This window comes from Stegostoma tigrinum, chromosome 27, assembly GCF_030684315.1.
Source record: "Stegostoma tigrinum isolate sSteTig4 chromosome 27, sSteTig4.hap1, whole genome shotgun sequence".
Classification (NCBI taxonomy): Eukaryota; Metazoa; Chordata; class Chondrichthyes; order Orectolobiformes; family Stegostomatidae; genus Stegostoma; species Stegostoma tigrinum.
Window position 1 is genome coordinate 46,576,047 of NC_081380.1, and position 23,347 is coordinate 46,599,393.

Here is a 23,347-nt window from a genome sequence, read left to right on the forward strand (position 1 = left end):
CCTCCGTTACATTGACTGTATCGGCGCTGCCTCTTGCTCCCCAGAGGAGCTCGAACAGTTCATCCACTTCACCAACACCTTCCACCCCAACCTTCAGTTCACCTGGGCCATCTCCAGCACATCCCTCACCTTCCTGGACCTCTCAGTCTCCATTCAGGCAACCAGCTTGAAACTGATGTCTATTTCAAGCCCACCAACTCCCACAGCTACCTAGAATACACCTCCTCCCACCCACCCTCCTGCAAAAATTCCATCCCCTATTCCCAATTCCTCCGCCTCCACCACATCTGCTCCCATGATGAGGCATTCCACTCCAGCACATCCCAGATGTCCAAGTTCTTATTCAAGGACTGCAACTTTCCCCCCACAGTGGTCGAGAACGCCCTTGACCGTGTCTCCCGCATTTCCTGCAACACATCCCTCACACCCCACCCCCGCCACAACCGCCCAAGAGGATCCCCCTCGTTCTCACATACCACCCTACCAACCTCCGGATACAACGCATCATCCTCCGACACTTCCGCCATCTACAATCTGACCCCACCACCCAAGACTTTTTTCCATCCCCACCCTTGTCTGTTTTCCGGAGAGACCACTCTCTCTGTGACTCCCTTGTTCGCTCCACACTGCCCTCCAACCCCACCACACCCGGCACCTTCCCCTGCAACCGCAGGAAATGCTACACTTGCCCCCACACCTCCTTCCTCACCCCTATCCCAGGCCCCAAAATGACTTTCCATATTAAGCAGAGGTTCATCTGCACATCTGCCAATGTGGTATACTGCATCCATTGTACCCAGTGTGGCTCCCTCTACATTGCGAAAACCAAGCAGAGGCTTGGGGGCCGCTTTGCAGAACACCTCCGCTCAGTTCGCAACAAACAACTGCACCTCCCAGTCGCGACTCCCCCTCCCATTCTTTAGATGACATGTCCATCATGGGCCTCCTGCAGTGCCACAATGATGCCACCCGAAGGCTGCAGGAACAGCAACTCATATTCCGCCTGGGAACCCTGCAGCCCAATGGTATCAATGTGGACTTCACCAGTTTCAAAATCTCCCCTTCCCCTACTGCATCCCAAAACCTGCCCAGTTTGTCCCCTGCCCCCACTGCACCACACAACCAGCCCAGCCTGTCTCTGCCTCCCTAACCTGTTCTTCCTCTCACCCATCCCTTCCTCCCACCCCAAGCCGCACCTCCATCTCCTACCTACTAACCTCATCCTACCTCCTTGACCTGTCCGTCTTCCCTAGACTGACCTAGCCCCTCCCTACCTCCCCACCTATACTCTCCTCTCCACCTATCTTCTTTACTCTCCATCTTCGGTTCCGCCTCCCCCTCTCTCCCTATTTATTCCAGTTCCCTCTCCCCATCCCCCTCTCTGATGAAGGGTCTAGGCCCGAAATGTCAGCTTTTGCGCTCCTGAGATGCTGCTGGGCCTGCTGTGTTCATCCAGCCTCACGTTTTATTATCAAAGAATGGGAGAGAGGCCGAGAATGGCAGACAGAAATATTAGGGACCCTCGCTGGGGTACGGTCCCGCACACACACTGACCCTCGCCAGGATACAGCTCCAGCCTCTCTTCTATGGGAATATTTTTTCTGGTTTTTGTTTTTGTTTTCTCCATTTTGTCTTGTCTGATTTTTAGCTGCTGGGATTACTCACTGGACGCATTTTGTGATAATGTTTTATCATGAAGTGTCTGCTTCTGTCCCCCTCCCTCCCAACTTTTCCCCCACTCTCTCCCTGTTCTCCCCTGTTTGTCCCCACCCCCTTCCAGGCTGCACATTCTGAGCTGGAATGTGGGAGCAGCGGATCCTCCTGACGATGTCAGTGACCTACTGCATTTGGTTGGTCAGAGCCAGGAGCCGGATATGTATGTGATCGGGTGAGTGTGGCCTGGGATTGGGGGAATGGGGATCAGGGATTGTGGGAGCGGGGACCAGGGGAGTGGGGACTGGGCAATTGGGGATCAGGTATAGGGGGAGTTGGTATTGGGGGAGCAGGGACCAGGGGAGTGGGAATCGGCACGGTGGGGGGAGTGGCGAATCAGAGATCGGGGGTGTGGGGACCAGAAAGGCCCTGTGGGTAATCTGACACCATCAGGTTTGGTGGTGGGGTTAGGGTAACGAACAGTTTAAACCCCACCGTCACACGCCTGGGATTTGTATCCAGCACACACACACCCCCCGCCCCCCCCCCCCCACCACCACCGCAGTGTGGCTCAGAACCACTCATCAAGACTGTATAATGGTTGGTTGTTGAGAAGAGTTGGTCGGGGGGCGGTGGGGAGGGGGAGGTGCTGGTAGGTGGGACTTTTGGCGCGAGATAATGTGAGGTCTGAGCCCAAACTCTCAATTTCAATTAGTTTACAGGAACTGAACTCGAGGCTGTCTTCATTCCTCATTGACCTGGCTTTCAGTGACCCCTGGACCATCCTGTTCACCAACTCACTGGCCCCACTTGGTTACGTTAAGGTAAATGTGAAGCTGAATCTCCAGCAAGCTCCCAGCTGCAACTAGACCGTGACCAGGAGGGCGGGCCGGATCTCCACGAAGCCCCAATACAGGGCAAGGGGACCTTGGACAAGTTTCTGGCCAGATCCCAGCCGGAATCACTGGGCCCCTCGCCACTGGGATTGAGTGGGTGGGAGGTGGAGCAGGACCTTCCCATCCGGGTGGGATGCGAGGAGCCTCCTCCCAAATGGGGAGGGAGCTGGAAACCTGACCCTCTTCCCCTGACAGTAGTTCTGTCAAGGCTGGGGGGGTGCTTAATGAGAAATTTCACATTTACAATGCACCATCTCCCTTTGGATTTCTGAGGGACGTGAGAGTTAGAGAGCAGCGAGCGTGCACGGCTAGCTGGCCTGGTTAATGGGACAGGCTCTGGGGCTCGGCGGGGGGTGGGAGGGTGTGGAGGGAGGAGGAGGTTACATCCTCTTCAGAAGAACTGTCTTTGGCCATGAAACATCAACTCGGTGTCTCTATCCAGAGTTGCTGCTAGACCTGCTGAGTTTCTCCAACGTTCTCTGCATTTATTGAAACAACAAGCCAGATTTTGTTTCTTTTTGGTTGCTCCCCAACCTGTCGCTGGATTCAGATGAGATTTTAATGACGGCGAACTGAGAGCTGCAATTCCAAATCTCGGGATATCCGGATGGGGTAGGCCCAGGTGGAATGGCTCATGGTTTCTGATACTGAGGGAGTGCAGCATCGTCAGGACAAACAGTCAGGCCTCCAGCAGCATCTGGCCCAGGTCAGCTGAGATGGGTCAACTCCAAGAAGTTTCCCTAACCCAAGCACCAGCCTCGACAGAAGGACGGTACAAGGGAGAGGGCCAGGTTTCCAGCCACCCCCCCCCCCCTACCTATTTGTGAAGAGTCCTGGGCAGGTCCTGCCCCTGCCCCCCCCACTGTAATCCTTAACACCCCCTGGACCCACCTGGCCAGCCTGAGAGGACTGGGAGCCCCAGGTCCAGGTGGATGTTAGAGATCCCACGTCAACGCGGTTATCCAAAAACTGTAACACCTACTTGCATTTACATGGTGCCTTTAAGACACTGAAACATCCTGAGCAGCTTCATGGGAGTGTTTATTTAAAAAAAAATGAAGCATGACACTGAGGCACATGGGGTGTGGGTTCAGGTGAGCCAGTGGTAGGTTTCTGGAATTGTCTTTAAAGTGGCAGCGAGAGGTAGTAAGGCTTGGGAAGTGAGGGGTGGGGGCAGTCAGCTGGAGATACGAACCCCACCGGTGAGATGGTCGAAGGTGTTATTTGAGTAACCGGAATCGCGGCACAGCTGTTTAGCGTCAAACCCGGTTAGTATTCCAGAAACATCGTATGTGCGGCTTATATCCCCTCCCCTCATCACTCATAACCCCTCTCCCCTTGACCATTGCACCATCCCCCTCCCTTCTTCCAGCTTCCGGAGTTTCTGGGGTTTGAGAATTCCCATCCAGCGTGTCCACTGACTGCCCCCTTTACCCAGCCCTACCTGGGGTGCCCTTTGACCTGAGGGTGAACAAACTGCAGAGAGTAGAGACAGCAAGGGGCCATAGTATCCAACCCTGACCTCTGACCTCTGTCTTCCCAGATAACGTCCATCCGGATGCAGGGAGTCCTGCTGCTGGTCTTCGTCAAGTGTTCCCATCTGCCCTACATCCGGGACCTGGAGACGAATTATACCCGGACTGGCCTCTTCGGTTACTGGGTAAGGGGGCACCTCAGACTCTGAGAGCCCCTAGTTCACACTGTCTGGAGTGTACGTGAGAAGTGACCATCCTGCTGTGCCACCCAGAGTCGGGGGGGCTGGGGGAGGGAGACGGATGAGACTGGACACATGTTAGTGATAAAAATACCACAGCAGAAATACCCACAATGTTGGAAAGCCTCAGCGGGCCAGGCTTTGTCCGTGGAGAGGGAGAAGGAGAAGTTAGGAGATAAAGAATGAACATGCATTTCTATAGCACCCCCTCACCATCCTCATATATTTTACAGGCCGTTAAATGAAGTCCCAGTTTTAATCACTAATCCAATAACGAATGTACTGTCTATACAGTCATTCCCACTGTACCACAAGGTTAGTTAAAAGAAATACATCGATGCTGTTTGCACGTAGCAGCTGTGTGAAGCTGTTCAGACCATCTGTAATCTCATTTTTAATCTTTAAATAGGATTAGGAATTCCAGATTCCTGTCACTTCATCGGAATGTGAATTACAAGCGATCTGGGAGAGGCTGGTACCTCGCTGCTTCTAGAATTTAACTCTTCTTCAACTTTTGTTTTGAACAATGAGCCACATTGCTCTGTTGTAGACAGCCAAATTGACCTCCTCCCTCAACAGCCTGTAGTCTTGCTGCAGCCTCATCTGCTTTACCAGTGACTTCGTGATATGCCGTGGTTTATGAGAGACCTTTGTTTACCAGGGCTAGACCTGATCGACCTGGTTACCTGGTAACCCTCGCTCCGGCTGCTGCCTGCCTCTGTGTTGGTGTGTGATGCCCTGAGCTGAGCTCCTGATCTCCATTCAGATGGGGCTGTAACTTGTAAGAAGTGCTGTTGACAAATGAAGATATTAACCAGCACTGGTCCAGTAATGTGTAATGCTGCTTTATTTGGAATTCATAGAAACGTAGAAAAATTGAGCAACAGTAGGCCGTTCAGCCCTTCAAGCCTGCTCTGCCTTTCGAAAGAGATAATTGAGAAATTACAGACCGGTCAGTGGTAGGGAAATTATTGGAGAAGATTCCTGGCGACAGGATTTACCCATGTTTGAACAAATAGGCACTTATCAGCGATGGACAGCATAGCTTTGTGCAGGGAAGGGCATGTGTCTCAAACTTGATTGAGGTTTTATTTTGAGGAAGTAACAAAGATGATTGAGGGCAGGACAGATGTTGTGTATATGGACTTTGACAAGGTCCCTCATGGTGGGCTGACACAGAAGGTGAAGTCACAGGGGACCTGTGGTGAGCTGGTAAGATGGGTACAGAGCCGACGCAGTCAATGAAGACAGGGAGTAGCAGTGGAACCTGAAACTTCTGTTGCTTGGAACATGTGTTGAATGATTTGGAGGAGAATGTAGGGGGCCCAGTTTAGTAAGTTTCTGGATGACACGCAGACTGTGGGAGCTGCAGATAGTGAGGGGGATTGCAGCAGGATGTGAAAAGGCTGGAGACTTGGGCAGAGAAATGACAGGTGGAGTCTAATCTGGACAAATGCGAGGGTGGTGTGTTTTGGAAGGTCCAATGGATGCGGCAGAAACCTTAGTAGCACCAAGTTGCAGAGGGATCTTAGCATACAGGGCCATTGTACACTGAAAGTGGCAACACAAGTGGATAAGGTGATCAAGAAGGCACACCACGTGCTTTCCATCGGGACATAGGGTATAAAAATCCTTCAGTCATGTTGCAGCTGTTTGGAATTTCAGTTCGGCCACATTTGGAACATTGTGTCCAGTTGTAGAGACCACATTCCCAGAAGGATGCGGAGTCTTTGCAGAGGGTACAGAAACAGTTTACCGGCATGTTGCCTGGTTCGGAAGGTATTCGCTGCAAGGAGAGGTTGGACATACGTGGTTTGTTTTCACTTGAACGTCAGGCTGAGAGGTGACCTGATAGAAGTTTACAAAGTGTGAGAGACGTGGCTGACTTTTCCCAGGGTAGGGACATCGATTACAGCACAGCAATAGACACAGCTTTAAGGTAAAAGGGGGTGATGTTTAAAGGAGATGAGAGGGTGGGAAGTGCCTGGAATGTGCTGCCAGAGGAGTTAGGGCAGATGGATGACTAGCAAAGTTTAAGAGGTATCTTGGCAGAAACATGAATATGCAGGAAATAGAGGGATACAGGCTGCGTAGAGGTAAAAGATTTTCAATTTAGAAAAGGCGTTGTGTTTCCGCACGGCCTTGGAGGGCTGAAGGGCCTGTTCCTGTGCTGGACTGTTCTTTGTATTCAGTCTGATCATGACAGATCATTCAACTCGGGATCCTGTTCCCACCCTCTCCCCATGTCCTTCACTCCCTTTAGCCCTAAAAACTCTATCCAACTGCTTCATGAAAACATTCAATATTTTGGCTTCAGCTGTTTTCTGCAACAGTGAATTCCACAGGCTCCCACTCTCTGGGTGAAGACATTTTAATTTAAATCCCGGTCCTAAATGGTTTGTGTCGCGTATTTACAATGTGGCCCTCTGGTTCTGAACACCCGTTATCGGGAACATCCTTCCTGTCTTTACCCTGCCTTGTCCTGTGAGTATTTTCTGGGTTTCCATGAGATCCTGGACTTGGGGGAGGGATCATGGTCAGTAACTCTGCAAACACTTCCTCAAATATTTCATTGGTGATGTTTTTCTTTGTTGTTCTGAGGAACTGGCAGACTATCCCAGGCTGGGGAGTCATGTGCCCAGGAGGAGCTACCCACCCTGAGCCAGGTGGCTGTCAGCACTGGGTGGCTGGTACAGATGTGCCCACTGACCTGGCATAGAACAGAACATAAACCAGCATCATGAGTCCCACAGCGATGCGATGTGGTCAGACCTCCAGAACACAGGTTAACTGTCCAACTGTGCTCTGTGTGGTTAGGGATGGGGGGGAGGGGGGGGGGCGGGTGGGGTGGTGGAGTGGAATGAGGTTCATGTGTGGGCTGCTGGTGATTGGGGGTTATTCTAAGGTTGGTTGGCTCGCCGAGCTGGTTTGCTGTTCCGCAGATGTTTCGTTACTGTTCTCAGTAACGTCCTCAGTGCAGTCTCCGATGAAGTGTCGGTGTGTTTTCCTGCCTGGTTTTTAAACTCTGGGGTCTGTTGCAATGGGGGTTATCTCCTGGTGCCCAACCCACTCCCAGACCAGCACCCCCCCCCCCAAAAAAAGTGAGATTCGTGGAACGGAATGGGATCAACTGTGCGGTATCCACTGGGAACTGATCATCTCTCTCATTCTCTCTCTAATTTTCCCCTCCCTGTGTTTCCCCCTTCTCCTTCACACCAACCCCCCCCACCCCACCACCAAACCAGGGTAACAAGGGTGGTGTAGCTGTCCGTCTGTCTGTCTATGGGCACCTGATCTGTCTTCTGAACTGCCACCTGCCAGCTCACATTGAGAACACAAGCCAGAGACTGGATTCCTTCGAGCGGATCCTGGAACTGCAGCAATTCACTGGCAGCAGAGCACAGACCATTCTCGAACATGAGTGAGTGCCCACGGGGGTGGTGAGCGTGGTGTGCCCACGGGCCGGTGGGTGATGTGTTGTCACAGTTCTTTCATTCCTCTCCATCCTCCTCCACCTGACCAGATCACTCCCTGCCACCGGTCTGCTCTGTCCTGAAGTTTATCCCCAGGCATTGCTGGTCTAGGTCTCTGTCTGTGTCTGCAGATCCCTCTCATGGTGGGTCACTGTTTAACCAGGCCCCAAAATCTAGTGCCAGTTACCCCCAGAAACAGAAGCTGCTGGGTCTGAGTGTCTCTGACATGGTACATTGCAGAGCGTAGGCGCAGTGATCCCTGGAAGGGAGAGTTTTCACACATTGTTGGTTGGTGTGTTTCTAGTGAACAGTTAATTCCTGTTTCTCATGAACAAAACACTAGACAGCTTCAGTGCCGTTAACTTTGCCAACAGCCTGTTTCTTACCAATCTTTCTGAGTGTGCAGTGGATGCTCCTCATTTAGATTCAGCGCTGAGTTATCCTCAGTCACTGTGACAGCAGAGATATTACATGTTGATGCTTGGCCATGAGAGAGAGATTGTGGGGTTCAGCTTTTCCTTGAGTCTGTGTCAGGTTGGTGCTGTTTTTGTGGGAGGTGCTGGGAATGGGACCGGCGATAGATCCTGGCCATTGCTGGAACCTTCCGGAATGGAGCCAGGAGCATCCTGAGTGCATTTTAACATCATCTCCCGGCTACAGAATTCTCTCCAAGGTGTTTGTGGGAGCGGGCCTGTCCCTCACTGAGGCTGGGTGGTGTGGGCACAGGGTGCCCTCTGCCTGTTCTCCAACTGTCTTTCTTTGACAGACTGGTTGGCACAAGCTGTGCTGATTGGTTCTGCTTGTTTGTTTTCACATTTGCTGGCTGTTGTGGGTTGTCGTGGCATTTTGTTTTGTAATAATTAATGGGTTTTGTCTGGCACAGTCTGGTTTTCTGGTTTGGTGATCTCAACTTTCGCATCGCTGACCACGGCCTACACTTCATCCGAGAGACCATCAGCAAGAAATGCTACCACCTGCTGTGGGACAAGGACCAGGTGAGGCCCAGGGGGTCAAGTCAAAGGTCAGCTGGCCACCAGCAGCTTCTGGTTTTGTGTGCATTTGATATAAATGAGTTCTGTTTAAACACTGAGTGCTTCGAGCTGTGGTCAGACAGTGGATAGGCACTGCTACTGTGCACCAGAAGCTCCGGAAGCAGGTACGTTGCTGGAGCAACTTGGACTCTTTGGTGATGCAAGTGTGAGGTGTGGTGTGACCTCTGTGGTCAGACTCGGAATGGCCTCTGGTGCTGTCCCATTGGGCATGAAGATCACCATGCACGCATTGGGATTCCTTTAGATCGGGGAGTTCAGCTAGAGTAAAGCTGATTCTACACTGTCCCCCATGAAACACTCCAAGGTTAGGGACAGCACACGGTTAGACACTGGGTAAAGCTCCCTCCTACGCTGTCCCCTGTCAAACACTCCCAGGACGGGGACCGCACAGGGCTAGATATAGAGTAGAGCTCCCTCTACACTGTCCCCCATCAAACAATCCAAGGTTAGAGACAGCAGGGGGTTAGACATAGGCCCGGTGCTTTTGTGGCAGTGTTTTACAGTGCTGTGTTCTGTGTTTCCTGTGCTGACAGCTGAACCGAGCGAAGAAAACTGAGCCAATGCTGAATGGATTTCTTGAGGGAGAGCTGCGGTTCACGCCCACCTACAAATTCAACTTGGCCTCCACCGAATACGATATGAGGTAACCTCCCCATGGCCTCTTTCCCCCCACCCCACCGGATCTGCCATTGGTCCTTGGCACAGCCACTCCCTGCCTTTGTGTTCCTTATACTGGGCAAAGAACTATGGGAAGCCACTGAATCCATTTCCCTCTCCCTTTGGTACAGGAGGAGACCATTCTGCCCTTCAGCATGTTTGATCGTTCTTTGTGAACCTGGCTCCTTGATCCCTTTACTTGACATATCCATCTGTTGGTCGATGGAACCACATGTTGTTCAGGGGAGGGGCATGGTTTGGGAGTCTGGTCCCTTACCACGAGAACACACTGCCACATTAGAGAGTCCCCGTCTTTCCCCCCAGAGAGAGAGAGAGAGCCACAGATGCACGCACGGACCCACGCGCACATGCCCGTCCCTCACTGTTGCGCTGGGGTATTTGAGTTCCCCCAGCCCAGTCTGTTATGGTGGGATCTTCATGTCCACTCGCAGGATCATACATCACACCCGAACAGAACCCCTCGCTGACCCCCACCCAGGGCCTTGGATTCTCCCCGCCCCCTCTCCCCAGGCTGTGCCCTCCTCTCTCACCCACTCCTCCCCACGGTTTCTGACGTTGTTTCCTCCTGCCTGTGCCAGTGGGAAGAAAAGGAAACCGGCCTGGACAGATCGGATCCTGTGGCGACTGAAGAAATGTCCTGAGGCTGGAGGGAGTGAGCCGCCAACATCTGACCCAAAGAAAGCCATCAGTGTGATTCTAAACACCTACGACAGCCAAATGCAGTATGGAATCAGTGACCACAAGCCAGTGGTGGGAAACTTTTCCCTGGAGGTGAGGATGGCAGGCCAGTGGCATTGGCATGGGGACAGTGCAAGAAAGCAGACTCTGCTCTGAAAAGTGAGGGCAGGGGGCTGGGTGGGGGGCAACTGTGGCCGGACAGTCCAGGAGGTGTTGTCACGTGACATCTCACTTTAACCAGTCTGTCCAAGCAAAGAAACTTTTTTTCTCACTGTAGTCACAGAGTCATTCAGCACAGAAACAGATCCTTTTGATCCATCCTGTCCACGCCAACCAGATTTCCTAACTTAATCTAGTCCCATTTGCCAGCATTTGGCCCATATCCCTCTAAACCCCCTCCTATTCATGTACCATCCAGATGCCTTTTAAATGCTGTAACTGTACCAGCCTCCACCACTTCCTCTGGCAGCTCCTTCCATACACGCACCACCCTCTGTGAAAAAGTTACTCCTTAGGTCCCTATTAAACCTTTCCCCTCTCACCTTAAACCGATGCCCCTCTAGTATTGGTCTTCCCCACCCTGGGGTAAAGACCTTGTCTATTCACCCTATCCATGCCCCTCATGGTTTTATAAACCTCTATAAGGTTACCCCTCAGCCCCCGACGCTCCAGGGAAAAGAGCCCCAGTCTATTCAGCCTCTCCCTGTAGCTCAAACCCTCCCACCCTGGCAACATCCTCGTAAATCTTTTCTGAGCCCTTTCAAGTTTCACAACATCCTCCCTGTAGCAGAGAGACCGGAACTGAACACAATATTACAAAAATGGTTGAACGACTGTCCTGTCCATGACCCTCCCCACTCCTATACTCGATGCACTGGCCAATGAAGGCGAGCGTACCAAACACCACCTTCACTAGACAGAAGGAATAGGATAGTAAATATTTTCTGAAGAAGGGTCTAGGCCCGAAACGTCAGTTTTCCTCCTCCTCCGATGCTGCTTGGCCTGCTGTGTTCATCCAGCTCTACACCTTGTTATCTCCCCTTCCTCACTGGCCTGTCTACCTGCAACTCCACCTTCAAGGAACTATGACCCTGCACACCAAAGCCTCTTTGTTCAGCAACACACCCCAGGACCTTACCATGAAGTGTATAAGTCCTGCCCTGATTTGCCTTTTCAAAATGCAGCACCTCACATTTATCTAGATTACGCTCCATCTGCCGCTCCTAGGCCCTTCGGCCCATCTGATCAAGGTCCCGTTGTGCTCTGCGGGAACCTTCCTCACTGCCCACTACACCTCCAATTCTGGTGTCATCTGCAAAGTTACTAATCATCCCTCCCATGTTCACATCCAAATCGTTTATATAAATGAGAGAAAGCCGTGGACCCAGCACCGATCCCTGTGGCACATCCCCACTCACAGATCTCCAGTCTGAAAAGCAACTCTCCACACCCACCCTCTGTCTCCTACCTTCGAGCCAGTTCTGTATCCAGATGGCTAGCTCCCCCTGTACATATTCCATGTGATCGAACCTTAGTGACCAGTCTACCAGTAAGAGATTTTCAAAACATTAAAGCAAGAACTCATCAATTCTCTCCCTACACCCTGTCCCTCTATCCCACCTCATCCCCCTATCCTGTTTTCTCCTCTATCCCATCCTCCCTCATCCCTCCTCCCTCTGCACCTCACCGCCTCCCTGTCTCTCAGTCCCACCTCTGAGAAACACTCTTTCTGCTGAATTTGATGAGCAGTTCCTCCCTTGGGCCTTCCCTACCTGGGAGTGGAGAGGGGTGTTGCTGGAGGGGGATTGGGGGGAGTGGGCTGCTGACGCCTCCACTGATGTCACTGTGTGCTGTGTCCTCAGTTTGAGAAGCTAATTGCTCAGCCGTTGGTGGAGCTACAGCCTGTCGGAGAATGGAGACCAGGGCACGATGCCACCATCTCCTATCGCACGCTGGAGGAGTATCCCAGCAGCACCTGGGACTGGATTGGGCTATTCAAGGTAATTGCCTGGTTAGCACTGAGTGGCCTCGCGCACGCTCTCGCACTCTAACTGGCCAACCGTTCAGTATCATTGACAACTTCTCAAGCACTGAAGCAGATTGTGTGTCTGCATTTCTAGGCCCCCCCCCCCCCCCCCCCCCCCCCAACACCAACTATCAACGTCCTGAAGGTTACCATTGACCACAAACTCTACTAAAACCAAAACACACAAACACAGCAGCCACAAGAGCAGGTCAGAGGCTGGGAATCCTGCAGTGAGTAACTCCTGTCCTGACTCCCCAAATCCTGTCCACCATCTACAAGGCACAAGTCAGGAATGTGACAGAATACCCCCCACTTGCCTGGGTGAGTGCAGCTCCAACAAACTCACGAAGCTCGACACCACCCAGGACAAAGCAGCCGCTTGATTGGCACCACATCCACAAACATCCCACTCCCTCCACCACCGATGCTGAGTAACAACAGTGTGTACTGTCTACAAAATGCTGTGCAGAAATTCACCAAAGATCCCTAACCCTAGGGCAGCATGGTGGCTCAGTGGTTAGCACTGCAGCCTCACAGTGCCAGGGACCTGTGTTCGATTCCAGCCTCAAGTAACTGTCTGTGTGGAGTTTGCACGTTCTCCCTGTGTCTGTGTGGGTTTCCTCCGGGCGCTCCAGTTTCCTCCCACAGTCCAAAGATGTGCAGGCTAGGTGGATCGGCCATGCTAAATTGCCCGTAGTGTTCAGGGGTGTGTGGGTTATAGGGGGATGGGTCTGGGTGGGATGTTTCAAGGGGCAGTGTGAACTTGTTGGGCCGAAGGACCTGTTTCCACGCTAGGGAATCTAATCTAATCCTCAGGCAGCACCTTCCAAACATCAAATTCCATTTGAGAAGGACAAAAGCAGCAGATCCATGGGAACACCACCCCCTCCAAGCCCCTCACCATCCTGACCTGGAAATATATCACCATTCCTTCATCGTCACTGGGTCAACATCCTGGAATTCCCTCCCTGAGGGCATTGTGGGTCAGCCTACAGCACACAGATTGTAGCAGTTCAAGAAGGCAGGTCACCCTCATCTTCTCAAAGCGGGGGCAATTAGGGACGGGCAATAAATGCTGGGCCCAGTTAGTGAGTTCCCCTCCTATGAGTGAGTAAAAATGCAGGGACTGTTGGGGTATCACTGGCCGTCCCTGTTTGTCTGATGGGATTAGTTACTATCCCCTGGAATAGAAATGCCTCTATCCCAGGGGATAGCTTTCACTTGGAACGAAGGAGATTAAGGGAAGATTTATTTGAAGTGTTCAAAACCATGAAACATTTTAGATTGAGAATATAAGGGGGGGGAAAAGGGTTTTCAATAGCAGGAGGGTCAGTAACTGGATTTAAAATAATTGGTAAAAGAATGCTGGACGAAATGTGGGGAGTTTGTATCCAGGAATGTTGTGATCTAGGAGTAACTGCCTGACAGATCAAACATCAGATCCATTCACACGAATCTTCCTCCCATTTCCTACAGGAAATTGAGTATGTTCCAGGTTAATCCCACTGTGATTGTCACTACACCATCGTCCCAACCCCATCCACTCCATGCCCGCTCCCCCTCTGCAGTGTGCCCATCGTACCCATTCCCCCTTCCCCTCAAATGTGGTGCACAGCCCCCTCCGCTCTCTGCTTTAATGTACTAAGGGACCTGCCTCGCTGTGAGGTGGGGAGGAGTTAAAGGCTTGCTCAGTTTGGAGGTGCAAGGGGGTTTTTGAGAGTGTGGCGAGCTGGGAATGTCATCCATGTGGCTTGTTGTTTCAGGTTGGGTTCCGCTGTCATACTGACTATGTGACGTATCTCTGGGTGAAGGACGATGAGTTAATGGTCAATGATGATGTTTACCAGGTAAGGGGCCACATTCCTGGAGGTCCTATTTGCTGACCTTTCACCTCTAACCTTCTCACCTGAATTAAAAGGCCATTTTTCTAATGTCTGAAATAATAAAGAAAGAACACAATTTTTATTCACTGTCCTTTTGCAGTTTCTCTGTATCCCAATTACACTCAGTATCCCTTCAATCCCTGGAAATTGCTCGTTCTTTTAGTCAAGGTGAAAGTGATCTGCTGCCACTAGAACAAGCCCAGACACAGGCCATTCAGCCCCTCAGCTCTCTGCTGGTGTTTCTGTTCCAAATGAGCCTCCTCCCAACCCCTGTCTCTATCTGCCCCATCGACATCTCTTTATGTTCCTTTCTCTGTTGTGTGTTTATCCAGCTTCCCCATTATGCGTATTGATTCCCCTCAACCTCTCCCTGTGGGAGCGAGTTCCATATTTTCCCCCACCCCCCCCCCCCCCCCACACTCCACGGGGAAGCTATTTTTCCTGAATGGATTTATTAGGGATTGTTTATATTGGTGGCTGAGAATCCTCGTCACCAGGAGCACCCCCTCCCCCCTCGGGGAAAAACACCTTCTGTACTTCCACCCTCTGTCAGAAACATAGGGACCAGGAGCAGGCCATTCGGCCCCTCCAAGCCTGCTCAGCCATTGATTGTGATTTGCCGGCTGTTCATCCAGCTCCGTGCCCTGTTCCTGTTTTCTCCCCACACCCTTTGTTCCCATTTAGCTCCAGAAAAATATCTAATCCACTCTTCATTTTGAAGCCCTCGCTTGGGTCTCCCCTCAGCCGTCTCTTTCCTAGAGAGCAAGTCCTGGCCTGCTCAAGCTTTTCTGATTGGCACAGCCTCTTGGTTCTGGAATTGTCTTTGGGAATATTTCCTGGCACGATCTAGGATTACAGTTTTCCCACTGGTCCGCCTGGGTTTGTACAGGGAGGCCCAGCTCATTTACTCCGGGCACAGCAGTGAATGCTGACTGGGAACTGGGGCCCAGCTCCTGTGGCTCTGTCTGTGTTTTCATGTACTGACCTTTCTCTGTCCTGCAGGTATATCTGAATGGTGAGGAGGTCCCCAGCTCAGGTGGAGAATTCGTCCTCTGCTACTACAGCAGCAACATGGAGACCATTGTTGGCGTCAGCTGCCCATTCCAGGTACATCCCACATTCCAACACAGAGCACACTACAATAACAGGGGCTTTATACCTGTCCTGGGACTATTTAATGGGGACAGCGTGGAGAGGGCTTTACTCTGTGTTGGTCAGCACTGAGGGAGTGCTGTGCTGTCGGCGGGTCAGCACTAAGGGAGCACTGAACATGGTACCTCTTTAATGAGTTAAATTTAAGAGGTGTTTACCTGTGAAGCACCATGCTTTGTCCTGCTGGTGCGATCTAAATGCATCTCTCCCTGTCTCTTTGATTTTGTTTCTCGCTGCCCCAGATCCTGCCGGAGTGTGCGGACAGTCAGCTGGAGATTGGAAGTGGAATGGACGTGTCATGTGACAATCCTGTTCACGGTCACATGGACACATGCTGAGTTCCCATTCGCTGCATCATGTGCCTTGTCTCTGTCGCCCATGACAGTGGGAGCAGATTAATCGCTCCCAACATTGACCCCCCCCCCCCCCCCCCCCCCACACCTTTCCCACCTGGTTTCCCCACCATGACCTGCCCCTGCTCGGGTTGTAGCCTGGTGTGTGACCAGGTCAAACCCTGCGCAAAGGGGCCGCCAGAACGAGGCGCCCTGGCCAGTAGGTGACGGAGTGGGGATCCTGTGACCAGGGAGCCTGGTTTACTCTGGGCCTCGTTTACTCTGGGCCTCGTTCCTTTTGTACACTGACCCTTGGTATCCACTGTTTTCTAGTTCCTTTGTCAACTCCCCTCTTTCCCCTTTGTGTTTTATTAATAACTGAAAGCAATGCAATTTAACCAATCATAATACGTGCTTGTGTGGGGCTGGATAGTAAATGGGCCCATCCTGAGCTCACTCTGTTCAGGGGGAGGGCTTTAATGGTTGGTAAAAGAGGGCATTCCCTTGGGGAGACCTCTCCCAGAAACCCCACAGGTAGTTAGACTACCTGTTTTAATCATTCTTTTGCTATCCTCACTGTCCTGTCGCAGCACTATTATGATGTGTTGCCCTTTGATAACCTAATGACCGGACTGGACATCGAAGATTGTACACAGTGTTTCATTGTGCTCTCTTCCTGACTCCAAAGTCATCTCCGAAAATTGTGTGTGTGTCTGTGTCGCTCTCTCTATGTTTCGGTGTGTCTCTCTTCTCTGCATTTCGCCATCATCATCTGTCATTCCCACGGCTCATACTCTGCTCTGTTCTTGTTGCGTTCTATCTCTGTCGCCCTCTTGTTATTCTGTGTCGCTGTCTCTAACTCTGGGCTGGGTGCAGGCGGTGGGGGGTGAGGCTGCTGTGAAGTTGAGCAGTTTATATTTTTGTCGGGTTGTTGTATTCTGTTTTGGGACTTTGCTCCCACAGGTGACAGCTGGGCTCTGACCCCCTTCCCCAGGCTCCTTCTGAACATCTGCCATCCTGCCTGAGGGATCTCCTAACTGCCAAGGCTGGCAGAAGCAGAGAAACTGGCTGAGGCCATTCAGCCCATCCTTTCCAATGAACTCACTGCCGCTTTTGTATCAGGCCTCAGTTCCCGGTGTCTGGTTTTTGTTGTTATTGTGTGGGGAGGGCCTCACCATGAGTAGAGACTCTGCGGGTATTCCCTCGAGGTTAAAAGTATGCAAGTTTATCTCCAAGAGGCTTTCTGAGGGTTTCACAGGGGAGCATCTGGGGAAATCTCAAACATGGAGTGGTGGGGGGAGGGGGTCAGATGCTGAGTCAAGGGGTTGGCCATTTCAGACCTGAGATGAGGAGGAGACGTTGCTTCACTGAGAAGGCTGTGAACGTACAGCCGAGAGCTGAGCGTGTCTTCGCAGGAGAGAGCACTGGGAAAATGGAGGGATTGTTTGGGGAGCTTGGATTCAGCTAGGAGACCAGCAAAGGGGCTGAAAGGCCATACAGTGATGGCCAGTCAACCCTGACCAAGCAAAACATCTGTTGAGCTCTGATTAAAAATTATCAAATGCGTTTACGTTAATGGTATCATTTGAAACCCTGGACTTGAAGCTAACTCAGCCCACGATGAGGCAGTTCCTCTGTGTGATCACTGTTTCTGAAATGTTCTCCACAGACAGTGCCCAACTGCAATTCCTTCTTCATGGTGCTCTGACTGATGTAAGGACTGACATTTTCTCCGAAACTTTGTTCATGTTACATCTGCAATCTCACTCTTGCCTTTTTCTTAAAAGATCTGCATTGGGCTGAATGACCTCCTCCTGTTCCTGTGGTACAGTCTCACGGGGCTGAATGGCCTCCTGCTGTCCTGTAACGTAAGGAAGATGGGACTGATAAAGAAGGGGGTCAGGCTGGTGGGAAGGATTGAGGGAGGGAGAGCGTTCCTGGCGTTGTCTGTCTCTGCCCTCCACAGGAGGCCCTCATAACATCTGCGACTCACTGTCCCCTTGGGGCGGGGTATCACTGACCTTCCTCCCCCGGTGAAGGGGGCCAGGGGTCATTCCCGGTCCTGGGGGAAGCCGCAGCCTGACTTTATTAGAGCTGTTGGCTAAATGGATGTTTTACAATCCTGTGCAAGGATTTTATTGGCAACTTGTAAATGTTGGATTTTAATCACAGTAACAACATCGATTAAAACTGAAGAACTTCTGAAAAGTCTCTCGTACTTTCTCTCTTTCCCTCTCCCCATTGGTCTACAGTGAATTCTCCCCCCCCCCCCCCCCCCCACAGTCTAGGGGGTGGGAACCGAACCCTAGTGATTCTGCCTCTCTGCGATGTCCCCACCTCCCCGCGATGGTAAGCCAGTCTCTCTGTGATTCCTGGTGTTAGCTCTTCCAGCCCAGTCTCTGTAACTCCCTGCTGACCCTCTGATCCTCCTCACTTTGCTCCTTCCAGCTGAGCCTCTTCCCCCCTGGCATGGGTTACCCTGTCCCTGTCGGTGCCTTTGTGCGTGCACAGCAAGCTCCCAGATAAAGGAAATAAGCAATTAATAATTATTATACACGTTGTAACCGAGCAGATATCCTGGTGATTTAAGCAGTAGCTGTGAGCCCCAGTTTGTCTCTGATTTGTCACCACAGCCTCAAAGGGCACAGTTTCCTGTGCTATCTGTGTGCTGCCCACTTCCTGTTTGTGTGTCTTCATTGGTGGCTTTCTCTATCTATCTCTTTTTCACCATTTCTCTTCCCCTCTGTCATTCCCTCTTTCTCACTCTCTTCATCACTCAACTCTCTTGTTGTTTGTGCTCTCTTTCTTGTTATCTGTTTCCTTCCCTTCCTCTCTCCTTTCTTTTAGAGCTTTACACCTTGGAAACAGACCCTTCAGTTCAACTTGTTCAGGCCGAGCAGATATCCTAAATTAATCTAGTCCCATTTGGCCCGTATCCCTCTAACCCCTTCCTCTTCATACACCCATCCAGACACCTTTTCAAATGTTGTACCAGCCTCCATCTTTCCTCTGGCAGCTCCTTCCATACACTCACCACCCTCTGGGTGAAAAAGTTGCCCCTCAGGTCCCATTTAAACCTTCCCCTCTTACCTTAAACCTGTGCCCCTCTAGTTTTGGACCCACCCTGGGTTAAAGACTTTGTCTGTCCATCCTATCCATCCCCCTCATGGTTTTATAACCTCTATAAGGTCCCCCCTCAGCCTGTGACGCTCCAGGGAAAATAGCCCCAGTCTCTTCAGCCTCTCCTGTAGCTCAAACCCTCCCACCCTGGCAACATCCTCGTAAATCTTTTCTGAACATTTTCAAGTTTAACGACATCCTTCCTAGAGGAGGGAGACCAGCTCTGAACGCACTGTTCCAATAGTGACCTAACCAATGTCAGCCAACTCATTCTTTCTTGCTTTTTTTTCTTGCTGTTTCTGCACTCACTCTTGGGCTCTGCACTGACCCTCTCTCACTTGTTCTCCTGATCTTGATGTTGCATGCACACTTTCTCACTTGCTTTCTTCATGTGTCTCTGTTACCCTCTTCCCTACCGCTCTCTGTTCCCCTCTCTCTCTCACAGTTGTGCTCTCTATTCAGAGCAGGCATCCATGATTCTGTCTTTGATGGGAGCCCAGCCTGGAGTGTGAAGGACTGCCCTGGGCGCTCTCTTTCTCGCTCGCGCACTCTCTCTCAGGGCCAGGAGGCGGCCAGAGTCTGGTAGTTTACCCTGTACCTGTTTGACTGTGTGGTAACCAGGGAGTGTAAGCCTGGAACGGTCTCAGCCAGCAGCTTCCCTGTGAGCGGTGAATCGGCCCTTGGCCGCTCCGTAGGGAGCAGGACAACAGTGGCGCCACGGCAATGCAGCTGGACACTGACATCTACAGGCTCAGTGCTGCTCTACATTAGGGATCTGCCAGGGGAATCAGCTGGATCCCTGCAGAGGGTGCCGCAGGGCACAATGTGGGAGCGTGGGATCACATGTGGGGAGGGAGGGAGGGGAGAGAGGGGAGAGAGAGTTCACAGTCTGGGATGAGCCTGCCCCTTTCTGATTTGCTGCTGTGAGGTGAGCAAGGGCCCACTCCTTCCCTGACCTGGGAGTGAAAACTGAAAGAACTGTGAACACTGTAAATCCGAAACAAAGACAGAAATTGCGGAAAAGCTCAGCAGGGCTGGCAGCATCTGAAGAAAAAGTCAGAGTTAATGCTTCAGGTCAAGTGACCCTTCCTCAGACACTGTCCCAGGGCTGTTTGATAGGGGACAGTGTAGAGGGAGTTTTACTCTGTATCTAAACCCGTGCTGTCCCTGTCACGGGACTGTTTGATAGGGGACAGTGTAGAGGGAGCTTTACTGTCTATCTAAGCCCATGCTGCCCCTGTCCCTGGGAGTGCTTTAATTGTAGGTATCTGGAATGTACTTGGAGTTCTGGTTTCATATATATTAACTTGTACAAGATGTGGTCTCAGCTCGGAGAAGTTTTTACCCCCCCCCCCCCCCCCCCCCCCCCCCCGCTCCCAGACCCTAACCCTGGTCTCTCATTTTCCACTGGTATTTACACAGCGCCTGTAACCTTTTAAAAGATTTGATGGAGCCCTGGGATTGGGGTGGCTGGGGTAATCCCATGAGCAAAGATCCAGCAGGTTATATCTATATCTGTTGGACTTGAAGAAAAAGAGAGAGGATTCCTGTGAAACATACAAGATTGTGAAAGAATGGTCCCTGTTGTGAGAGAGACCGGAAGAAGCGGATACCATAATGCAGGCCCTTCTGATGAGGAGAAATTCCTTCTCTCGCACCTTGGGAATTCAGTGAGGAATTCTCTTCCTCCAGGGAGCAGTGGGGACTGCGTTAATGAATATAGATGAGGCTGAGGCTGAGATGATTTGAGGGTTCTGCAGCTCAGGCTGAAAATCAGAGCAGAGATGAGCCAACAACAAGTCAGCCATGATCCTCTCCAATGGGGTAGCAGGCTCAAAGGGCCGAGTGGCCTACTCCTGCTTCCGTGGCTTGGAACCGGTGGAAACACTGAGGATGAGGGAGGCAATTCCAGAGTTTGGGAGCTAAGCCACAGATGGTGAAGCTATTAAAATCTTTATTGTGGTGCAGTGCTAGTGTCCCTGTCCCTGGACCAGGAGGCCCGGGTTCAGTTTACCACCTGTTCCAGAGGTGCATAATAACATCTCTGAACAGGTTCAGTAGAAAAATAAGTTAAGGAAAAAATACTAAAATTAAAATGCTTCAGAGAATCAGAGGGAGGGCTGAGACCATGGAGGGCAGGTGGAGATTGCAGATGGCGGGGGAGAGAGAGAGAGAGAGAGAGAGAGAGAGAGAGAGGAGTAGGGGGGAGGAGAGGGACCAGGCTGGGTGTTTCCTCCTCCCCAGCTGAATGCACAGAGAAATGCTGAGCTGCTGCTTCTGTGAGCTGGACAATCAATGCTGCATTTTGCTGGGACATGGGGACGCGGGCTGTTTCCCAGCCTGTGTGCAGGAGATTCTGGATAGAGAGCAGGAACCTCACTGGCGAAGCTGCCACCACGTGCTGAGCACAGGGCCCAGTACACAGACTCCTGCAATTCTGTAGTGCCTTTCTCAACGCAGGACACTTGACAGCTGACGAAATCTGTTCCAAGTTTAGTCAATGCTGCAGTATCAAAAACACAACAGCTGCACAATAATATCCCACAAACAACAATGCGGTAATGACTAGATTTTTAAAAAAATTAATTCACAGAATGAGGGCATCGCTGCTAGGCAGCATTTATTGCCCTGAGGCAGTTAAGCTATGGGTCTGGAGTCATATATGCCAGACCAGGTCCACTCCAACCCCAACCTCACCATCAAACCCGCAGACAAGGGTGGCGCAGTGGTAGTATGGCGCACTGACCTCTACATCGCCGAGGCCAAATGCCAACTCTCCGACACCTCCTCCTACCGCCCCTTTGATCATGACCCCACCCCCGAGCACCAAACCATCATCTCCCAAACCGCCCACAACCTCATCACCTCAGGGGACTTCCCACCCACAGCCTCCAACCTCATTGTTCCCCAACCACGCACCGCCCACGTCTGTCTCCTTCCTAAAATCCACAAACCTGCCTGCCCTGATTGACCCATTGTCTCCACCTGCTCCTGCCCCACCGAACACATCTCCACCTATCTGGACTCCATTTTCTCCCCCTTGGTCCAGGAACTCCCTACCTACGTCTGTGACACCACCCACGCCCTCCACCTCCTCCAGAACTTCCAATTCCCTGGTCCCCAACACCTCATCTTTACCATGGACGTCCAGTCCCTATACACGTGCATTCCCCATACAGATGGCCTAAAGGCCCTCCGCTTCTTCCTGTCCCGCAGGCCCGACCAGTCCCCCTTCACCAACACCCTCGTCCACCTGGCCGAACTCATCCTCACCCTCAACAACTTCTCTTTTGATTCCTCCCACTTCCTACAGACAAAGGGGGTGGCCTGGATACCCGCATGGGCCCAAGCTATATCTGCCTCTTTGTAGGTTACGTGGAACAGTCCCTCTTCCACACCTACACTGGCCCAAAGTCCCACCTCTTCCTCTGTTACATTGATGACTGTATCGGCGCCGCCTCTTGCTCCCCAGAGGAGCTTGAACAGTTCATCCACTTCACCAACACCTTCCACCCCAACCTCAAGTTCACCTGGGCCATCTCCAGCACATCCCTCACCTTCCTGGACCTCTCAGTCTCCGTCTCAGGTAACCACCGACAAACCGATGTCCATTTTAAGCTCAACGACTCGCACAGCTACCTGGAATACATCTCCTCCCACCCACCATCCTGCAAAAATTCCATCCCCTATTCCCAATTCCTTTGCATCCGCCGCACCTGCTCCCAGAATGAGGCATTCCACTCCCGCACATCCCAGATGTCCTCATTCTTCAAGGACCGCAACATCCCCCCCCCATGGTGGTCGAGAACCCCCTCAACCGTGTTCACCGCATTTCCTGCTCCTTATCCCTCACACCCCGCCCCTGCAACAACCGCCAAAAGAGGATCCCCCTCGTTCTCACATACCACCCCACCAACGTCCGGGTACAACACATCATCCTCCGACACTTCCGCCATCTACAATCCGACCCCACCACCCAAGACATTTTTCCATCCCCACTCCGTCTGCTTTCCGGAGAGACCACTCTCTCCGTGACTCCCTTGTTCGCTCCACACTGCCCTCCAACCCCACCACACCTGCCACCTTCCCCTGCAACCGCAGGAAGTGCTACACTTGCTCCCACACCTCCTCCCTCACCCCTATGCCAGGCCCCAAGATGACTTTCCATATTAAGCAGAGGTTCACCTGCACATCTGCCAATGTGGTATACTGCTTCCATTGTACCCAGTGTGGCCTCCTCTACATTGGGGAAACCAAGTGGAGGCTTGGGGACCGCTTCGCAGAACACCTCCGCTCGGTTCGCACTAAACAACTGCACCTCCCAGTCACGAACCATTTTAACTCCCCCTCCCATTCTTTAGATGGCATGTCCATCATGGGCCTCCTGCACTGCCACAATGATGCCACCCGAAGGTTGCAGGAACGGCAACTCATATTCCGCCTGGGAACCCTGCAGCCCAATGGTATCAATGTGGACTTCACAAGCTTCAAAATCTCCCCTTCCCCCACCGCATCCCTAAACCAGCCCAGTTCGTCCCCTCCCCCCACTGCATCCCAAAACCAGCCCAGCTCTTCCCCTCCACCCACTGCATCCCAAAACCAGTCCAACCTGTCTCTGCCTCCCTAACCTGCTCTTCCTCTCACCTATCCCTTCCTCCCACCTCAAGCCGCACCTCCATTTCCTACCTAC

General features: G+C 51.9%; 1 protein-coding gene across 4 annotated transcripts in view; it reads left to right on the forward strand.

Annotated features, from left to right (window-relative positions):
- Positions 1-1,784: 1,784 nt before the first annotated feature.
- LOC125464616 (inositol polyphosphate 5-phosphatase K-like) overlaps positions 1,785-23,347 on the forward strand; it is a 60,211-nt gene continuing 38,648 nt past the window's right edge. For 3 of the 4 annotated variants that reach the window (XM_059655441.1, XM_059655440.1, XM_059655442.1), the window contains exons 1-10: positions 1,785-1,888; positions 2,369-2,477; positions 4,093-4,209; positions 7,509-7,684; positions 8,620-8,731; positions 9,322-9,431; positions 10,045-10,237; positions 12,007-12,144; positions 13,934-14,017; positions 15,056-15,160. In XM_059655441.1, coding sequence (XP_059511424.1) covers positions 1,875-1,888; positions 2,369-2,477; positions 4,093-4,209; positions 7,509-7,684; positions 8,620-8,731; positions 9,322-9,431; positions 10,045-10,237; positions 12,007-12,144; positions 13,934-14,017; positions 15,056-15,160 — 1,158 coding nt within the window. In that variant the 5' untranslated portion in view covers positions 1,785-1,874. Of the gene's footprint in view, positions 1,889-2,368; positions 2,478-4,092; positions 4,210-4,234; positions 7,049-7,508; positions 7,685-8,619; positions 8,732-9,321; positions 9,432-10,044; positions 10,238-12,006; positions 12,145-13,933; positions 14,018-15,055; positions 15,161-15,447; positions 17,746-23,347 lie in introns of those variants that run through there. The other variant, XM_059655443.1, reaches the window with a different exon arrangement.